This window comes from Gossypium arboreum, chromosome 11, assembly GCF_025698485.1.
Source record: "Gossypium arboreum isolate Shixiya-1 chromosome 11, ASM2569848v2, whole genome shotgun sequence".
In the NCBI taxonomy this organism is placed as follows: Eukaryota; Viridiplantae; Streptophyta; class Magnoliopsida; order Malvales; family Malvaceae; genus Gossypium; species Gossypium arboreum.
Window position 1 is genome coordinate 85,717,132 of NC_069080.1, and position 8,836 is coordinate 85,725,967.

General features: G+C 38.5%; 1 protein-coding gene across 1 annotated transcript; it reads right to left on the reverse strand.

Annotated features, from left to right (window-relative positions):
• Nucleotides 1-6,424: 6,424 nt before the first annotated feature.
• On the reverse strand, nucleotides 6,425-7,164 carry LOC128283899 (uncharacterized). The gene is made up of 3 exons (XM_053021316.1): nucleotides 7,051-7,164; nucleotides 6,543-6,930; nucleotides 6,425-6,435 (listed from the first exon to the last, which is right to left on the reverse strand). Exons 1-3 carry the CDS (start codon nucleotides 7,162-7,164, stop codon nucleotides 6,425-6,427), a joined length of 513 nt encoding a protein of 170 aa, XP_052877276.1.
• Between the last annotated feature and the right edge of the window lie 1,672 nt (nucleotides 7,165-8,836).

The following is an 8,836-nucleotide window of genomic DNA, read 5'->3' on the forward strand; positions in this document are numbered from 1 at the left end:
GGTCAATCAAAGCAATCACATCAGTATCAAAGAGAGTGAAAGTACCGGTAATAACATCAGGCGAAGAAGCGTCCTCGCGTGCACGTATAGCATAAGCTTTAGCAGGAGCACGAGCCTCAGATCTGGTGGTAACATCTTTAGACCCTCTCTGACCGTTGCTAGCGTTCCCCGTATTCCTAGGTGGGCTACCTCGTGCTGTAGTAGCACCCAGTTTCCCATTCTGATTTACATTTTGTTCCGACAGTCTCAGACAATCTTTGATAAAGTGGTCAGCTGATCCGCACTTATAACAGGAGCGGTCATGGAATCTACAACTCCCCGAATGCCATTTACCGCAATATCGCACTCTGTCTCCGCCCCGACGATCATTTCCAACACGGCAATCAAGTGACTCAGATTATTGTGGGGTCGATCACGATCTCGTCTGGAAAAACCCGAAGTGTCTTTAGATCGGCCTAACTCATCTCTAAATTTCTTTGATGACTGTTGAAAGGGCTTTCCCGAAGATCTCTTACGAAACTCTTTTGCTCCCATATCAGCTTTTCTTTTCTCCTTGCTGAGCTCTTCGGCTTTGCAAGCTCGCTCAACAAGTACTACAAATTCTCTGATTTCAAGAATGCCAACATATAGTTTTATATCTTCATTCAGTCCATCTTCGAAACGTTTACACATTACAGCTTCTGAAGAAATGCATTCTCGAGCGTACCGGCTAAGCCTCACAAACTTTCATTCATAATCAGTAACAGACATGGAACCTTGTTTAAGTTCAAGAAATTCCTTCCGTTTTTTATCAATGAATCTCTGGCTAATATACTTTTTCTGAAACTCAGTTTGGAAAAACTCCCAAGTTACTCGTTCTCTAGGCACAACAGAAATCAACGTATTCCACCAATAGTAGGCAGAATCACGTAGTAAAGAAATAGTACACTTCAGACATTCATCGGGTGTGCAAGATAGTTCATCAAGTACCCGAATAGTGTTGTCCAACCAAAATTCAGCTTGCTCGGCATCATCGCTGTCTGTAGCTTTAAATTCAGTAGCCCCATGCTTTCGGATTTTGTCAGCTGGGGGCTTATTTAACCTCATCTGATCAATCACCGGAGGTATCGCGGTTGCAGGGGGTGTATTAGTCGGAAGTGGGGGTTGCGGAACAGCCGTATTAGTTCGAATATACTGATTGAACCAATCATTCATCACGCTATAAAAAGCCTGTCTAGCTTCATCGTTCGATTACTAGCAATAGGTTGAGAGTCCACCGTATTTGTCCCATTCATGGAGCAGCGCTACACTCTCAACATCATCACCACCGCTTCGGTTGGGATCGGATCCATTACTATAAGTAAACACATTTTAACTATCGAAATCACCACACTATCGATAAACACATAATGGCATGTATAGCTAGACCCATACGTATTACGGTAGTCCTAGAATCGACTAAACTGTGGCTCTGATACCAATTAAAATGAAACGCCTGCATTTAGATCTCATTTCCGAGTCGAACACGAGGTGTTAACGGACTTAATTCATTACTTAAGCAGCTCATACAACTCATTTTAAAATTTCCGGACAAGTGGCTAACGCATCACAGTCACTTTAAAATCATATCTCGAGTTCCAAAACTCAAATCCAATTCCGTAAATTTTTCCTGAAACTAGACTCATACATCTATCTACTAAGTTTTTTCTAGAATTTTGGTCGGGCAAATTAGTACAGTTTATTAGTTAAAGTCTCCCTGTTTGAGGTTCGACTACTCGACCTCGTGTATTAAGAATCGAGATATCTCCTGCATGAGCTTCAATGACTATGCAAATAATGAATCTGTACATATAAATCATGACTTATAATTATCTTTGTAAAATTTATGGTGAATTTCCAAAGTCATAACAGGATCCAAATCGCTCCGCCCTGTTTCACAAAAATTTAAACATCTCATAAAATATAGCTCATATACTGTTTTCTTCTTCCATATGAAAATAGACTCATCAAGCTTCGATTATGTAACTTATTCATTATTTAATTCCATTTCTACTATTTTTAGTGATTTTTCAAATTCACGTCACTACTACTGTCTGAATCTATTTTGTGGTAAATTTTACCTATTTCATGGTTTCCATGGATTAGCTAGCAATTTGACATACATAGCACCAAATATGATCATGATTAGCCATTCCAATGGCTAATCATTACCAAGCATTTCCATACCACTCAATAACCATATCATAAGACCATATATACAAAATGATTATAATGCTATACTCAAAATATACAAGCCATTTTCGCATGGCTATACATATATACATTACCAAAAAAGTACTTAATTAACATCAAAAGTCAACCCTATACATGCCATTATCAAAGTTCAACTAAAAGAGTACCAAAAGGGTTTAGATAGTGTGGACGACTTCGACTTTGACACTCCCAAGTCCGATAGCTGACGAACAAAATCTATAAAACAGAGAATTAAAGCAAAAGAATAAGCATTTCGATGCTTAGTAAGTTTTAAATAATGAAATCATTTAAAAGAATGGCATAATAATATCTAAGTTTGTTTGTTTCATCCTTTGGCCGAATAGAAAATAACTAAGGTACTACTTTTATCATTCATATCACAAAGGTGAAAGCAATATATATATCCAACTAAATTCATTCTATAGCGTAATCGTTCATCTCACATTTCCGTGTCAATCTCATGCATATACACCTACATCTCACATTTGTGAAGTTGAACTCTAATTCGAACTCATACATCATAATCGATCATAAACATTGAATGATTTTAAACAATGGTCTAAGCATCCCTACCAATTTCAAAGTCATAATTTAACATAATCATATTCTCAACGAGAGTAAATTACTTCCCTAGTTATCTTATTGTAAGTAGCACATTTGTTTAAAATTGTTTCAACATGTATTATATGATTTCTCGTACGAATATTTACGAGTTTTCAACTCAATATTATGCCGTCACAGACGCCCTTCGGAACCAAGCCTGATTCTTAGCGCTGACTCAAAAAGCCCTTCGAGACCAAGCTCGGATTATGACATTGGCCCGAAGGCCCTTCGAAACTACGTTCGGTTATGACACTGGCTCAAAAGCCCTTCGAGACCAAGCTCAGATTATGACACTGGCTCAAAAGCCCTTCGAGACCAAGCTCGGATTTAAAACCCGATTAACATTCACACATATATGCATATATATATAATTGCTTTATCAAATCATAAGCTAAGTTCCATTACTTAAAGACTTACCTCGGATGTTGTCAAACGATTTCAACGGCTATTCGATTTCTTTTTCCTTTCCCCTATCCAACTTTGATCCTCTAAGCTCTTGAGCTAAATCAAACAATTTACTTCCCAATCAAACACAATCATACGGCATCCATATACAGTTTAGAACCAATTCATTTGAATCAATTTACCACTTAAGTCTATCACCATTTCACTTTCAAATTTGTGTACTTGGTAAGTCACATTAAACAACTACAAATATAACTTTAATACATATTTATTTTCTAATGTCTCAATGACACAAGATGTATACATAAGGCACTAACATACATATAAGTATATATATACTTATGAAATTTTCATATTTTAGTCGATTACTTAAGTTATGCACAATCACATATTTATATACACTCTCATATTCATTATTATAATTATTGTCGAATACTTAACACAACTAAGCTAAGAATTTACCCAATATCATCTTAATTAATTTCTACTTATACATCAAAATTTCCAATACAAAGTATTTAGCACCTATGCACTTAAACCGGATTAACAAACACCCGTAGACCATGACCGAATGTCATTTAAACACAAGTCAACAAAATCTCATGATTTCAAATCAAACTCTTAACAAGAATGCACAATGCCGAACCCTTAGATGATTGAACATCTAATTTAGACAATTTAGAACACCTAAACGGCACTTGTTCAAAACCTTAAACAACTACATGTTCGGCTATTACCATAAGTGCAATAAAAATTTATACTATCAATAAGCTCAACTTCTTGCAACAACAATTTCTTCCTCAAAGTTTAAAGGCTAAAATCAAATTATTTCCTCATTAACCATAACCGAATGTGCCATTCATCCATCAAGATTCAAAAATTTTTTTGGCATGGGCTAAGTAAGAAACAAGATGATTAACCTAAAACAAGCTTAAATTTCAAAAATCCAATACCTTTCACTAACCTTTCTTCTCCTTCAATAACCGAAAGTCTCCCCCCCCTCTCTTCTTTTCAATTCGGCAAGCAAGAACAAAAATGAACTTTTTTTTTCTTCACCCCCCCCCCCAATTTTCATTATTTTATTACTAACCTTTTATTTATCTAAGTTATAAAAAATATATATAAAACCACTAACTAATTATTAATACATATTATATATATATAATTCCATCATGGCCGGCCACTACATGTCATAAATGGATGAATTGACATGCAAATCCCTTATTTTTATAACATACTTTAATAGACCATTTTAAATTAATCCATCACATTTCAAAAATGTCACACATAAATCCTATTTACTAAATTTCACCTTCAAATAACCAAATCGAAGTATGAAACTTTCACACATGCATTTATACATATAATAAGTTTAGAATATATCGATTAATTATTTTTATGACTCGGTTTTGTGGTCCCGAAACCACTTTCTGACTAGGGTCAAATTAAGGTTGTCACAAATAAGACCGCTTAAGTACCAAGCTCTCCCTAGATCCAATCCTAGACATGCATATACCCATTGTCACACCTTAACCTTATGACTCGTCTACGGTCGCAATTAATTAATTAAGTTTTATGTTCGTTTAAGCAGTTTCAGATACTAGGCCCATAACCCCCTTACAAAGCCAAAACAAGTCTATATACATGCATATGGCCCAATAGGCCCAATCACATTCATATGGCCCATTAGGCCCAAATCATATTCGTATGATCCATTAGGCCCAAATCACATTCATGTCATGCTTTCATACAATTTCTCATTACTTAGTATCAAATTTCCAATTTTGCCTGTTATGGGCTCTACAGCCCATCGGGCCCATTTAGCCCATTCTGGCCCGGTTGAAAAATACATGCCCCAAGTCCATGGTATTGCTCATGTAGCCTCAGATCACCTATCGATTTCCCCTTACGAGTGATCGCGCACTCGCAGGTCTATTGTAGCCAAACTTTCGACTTTTCGGCATTTCGGCATTTTGGCATTTCAGGATTTGTCGATCTACTGTGTGTGTGCAGTGTATGTACACACCTGGTAATAAAGCGTGCTGCGATCTCTCTAACCACGAACCTACAATCAATGTCACTCAATGATTAATCACACATACTTATTGAATACTTTTACCAAAAGCCAAAATCTCACCTTAACCTTACCTGAAACGCCAAGCCTAAATAGCTTTCCTTTGATCACTAATCATGAGTACTTCCCAGATTTGCATTAAGCTTTATCGTTAAAAACATAATGGGTGACTTGTATCCAACATAAGTCACCCTTCCCTACTAAGGCCTATTCGGCCAATCCTTACCAAAGTGAAGAACACTTACCAAAGTCCCAACACCTAAGGAGCAAATCGGCCGAGATCCAAAAGACTGAGATTTGATGCTAATCCCCTACCAAAAACTAATTTAGAAAGAGTAAGGGATAGGAGTAATTGATACTAGCAAAAACTGACTGAAAGAGAGAGTACTTACACTAGAATCAGCCGAAATAGAGGGAGTAGTAGCAGCACAGTAAGTATTCGGCTTTTGAGATTTGTATGGTGAAAAAGGTTATTCGGCACAAAGAAGAAGAGAATAAGAAATCAGCTAAACAACGGAGAATCAAAGAGAATTTGACTAGAGGAAGAATGGAAAATCGACACAAAGTAAGAGAGGAAGAATAAGGGATTTTGGCTTTTAGATCTTTGGAGAGAAAGGTGTTTTTGGTAACATATAGAGGGAGAATTCGACATTAGCCTAGAATCCCCACAATCGGCACCTTTATATAGACTATAGCCGAATTTCCTATCCCCAAATTCCCAATTTGGCTCCACCTCTCTTCACTCATCATCTCCTAATTTTCCTCCTTAATAGCTCCTTAATCCCTTCCTTAAATTTCTCCTCTTATCACTCCCTACAGAGCTCATATCCAACGCCACTACTGACCATCTATAGAGCAAAAATAAATCCTCCTTTTGAGTAAAGAGAGATTGGAACCCTAGACCTCCTTGTCATGCATGTGACGCCACCTCTAATCCCCACATGTGACGCCACTTGCCACTCCAACACAAGGCTTTCTTGTGTCCAAATCCTCCTTCATTTTTTTAAAAACCAACCTACTTGCCGACAAGGTTCTTTTGATTATTAAACTATAATTTCCTTCACCCATAAGTTCGAACTCCAAAACTAACCCAGGCCTATTAACACTTAATTAGCACTTAACTAAGAATATTAAGCACACATTTTATCAAAACTAAAATAATAAGAAAGTTCAAGGTTTTGGGGCGTTACAACTCTACCCTCTAAAAGAATTTCGTCCTCAAAATTACCTAATCCAAATAGTTGAGAGTATTGATGTCGCATTGCTTTCTCAGGTTCCCAAGTAGCCTCCTCAGCCTTGTGATTACGCCAAAACACTTTGACTAATGGGACGGACTTCCTTCTCAGTACCTTAACGTCACGTCCAATTATTTGTATAGGCTCCTCCTCGAAAGTTAGGTCTGGCCTAACCCCGATTTCCTCAACCGCCACGACATGTGAAGGATCTGAGCGATACCGTCTTAGCATGGAAACATGAAACACGTCGTGAATTTGGCTTAGTTCAGAAGGTAATTCCAACTGATAAGCGACTAGCCCAATCCACCTCACAACCCGATATGGCCCAATGAACCTTGGGCTTAACTTCCCCTCCCGTCCAAACCTTAACACCTTCTTCCACTGAGAGACCTTAAGAAAAACTAAGTCCCCCACTGCATACTCTATCTCTCAACGCTTAAGGTCAACATACGACTTCTGCCTATCCGAGGCCTCCTTTAACCTATTCTGAATCAATTTTACCTTATCCTCAATATCTGCTGCTAACTCTGGGCCCAAAACTCTTCGTTCGCCCAATTCCGTCCAACATGTTGGAGTTCGACACCTCCGCCCATACAATGCTTCATACGTAGCCATCCCAATACTCACTTGATAACTATTATTGTACCCGAATTCGGCTAATGGAAAATAGTATCCCAAGCTACCCCAGAACTCAATTACATACCCTCTCAACATATTTTCCAAAATTTGGATTACCCTCTACGACTATCCATTGGTTTGAGGGTGGAATGCTGTACTGAAGTTCAACCTAGTACCTAACGCCTCATGCAGCTTCTTCTATAATCGCGAAGTGGAATGTGGGTCCTTATCAGATATTATAGAAACTAGCACTCCATGCAATCTTACAATCTCCGCTACATACAATCTAGCCAGCTTTCGTAACAAGTAATCGATGTAGACCGATATAAAATGGGCAGACTTGGTTAACCGATCCACTATAACCCATATCAAGTCTTTCTTAGTAGGCGTCAAGGGTAGCCCACTAACAAAGTCCATAGTAATCCTTTCCCACTTCCAGAGTGGAATCTTTATTGGTTGAAGCAATCTTGAAGGCAACTGATACCCGCCTTCACCTTTTAACAAACCAAGCATTTACTTAAGATCTCCATAACCTCGAACTTAAGTCCAGGCCACCAATAAAGCTCACGTAAATTTCGATATATCTTGTTTCCACCAGGATGCATAGCATAGAGACTATTATGTGCTTCCCACAAAATAGACTGCCTTAGATCATCGTCCTTTGGTATACACATTCTTCCACGGAAACACAACACTCCTTCACTATTTATCCCAAAGTCTGACGTCTCCCTATTCTCTACTTGTCTAAAACGAGCACCCAAAGTCTTATCCATTAATTGCTTACTCCTTATCTGCTCAACCCACACCGGCTTTACTTGAAGCTCAACTAACAAACTACCATCATCCAACAAACTTAAACGGGCGAGCATAGCCCTCAAGTCTGACTTAACCCTATGACTCAACGCATCAGCTACCACATTTGCTTTGCTAGGGTGGTATTCAACCGTACAATCATAATCCTTCAATAATTCCACCCACCTATGTTTCCTAAGGTTTAGCTCCTTCTGGATGAGAAGGTACTTCAAACTCTTATGGCCCGAAAAAATTATGCACCTCTCTCCGTACAAATAATGCCTCCATATTTTTAGCGCGAAGACCACTGCGGCTAGTTCCAAGTCATGGGTTGGGTAATTCACCTCGTGAGTCTTAAGTTGTCGTGACGCATATGCAACCACCTTTCCTTCTTGCATCAATACACAGCCCAAGCCCACATGCGACACGTCACTAAAAATCATAAACTCCTTCCTAGGCTCTAACTGAATCAACACAGGGGCCTCAGTTAAGACCTTCTTAAGCTTTCAAAAACTCTCTTGTTGCTTGCCCGTCCATTCAAACGGTACCCCCTTCCTCAACAACTTAGTTAACGATGCAGCAATTAATGAAAAGCCCTCAACAAACCGCCTATAGTACCCTGCCAAGCCTAGAAAACTTCGGGTTTCCGACACTGACTTGGGTGTTTTCCAGTCTAACACTGCTTCAATTTTCCGGGGATCCACCTTAATCCCCTCAGCTGACACCACATGCCCTAGAAAAGTAACCTCCTTTAGCCAAAATTTACACTTACTGAATTTGGCATACAGCTGCTTCTCCCTCAAAGTCTGCAACACAATCCTTAAGTGTGCATCATGCTCATCCTTATCACTTGAGTACACTAAAATGTCATCTATAA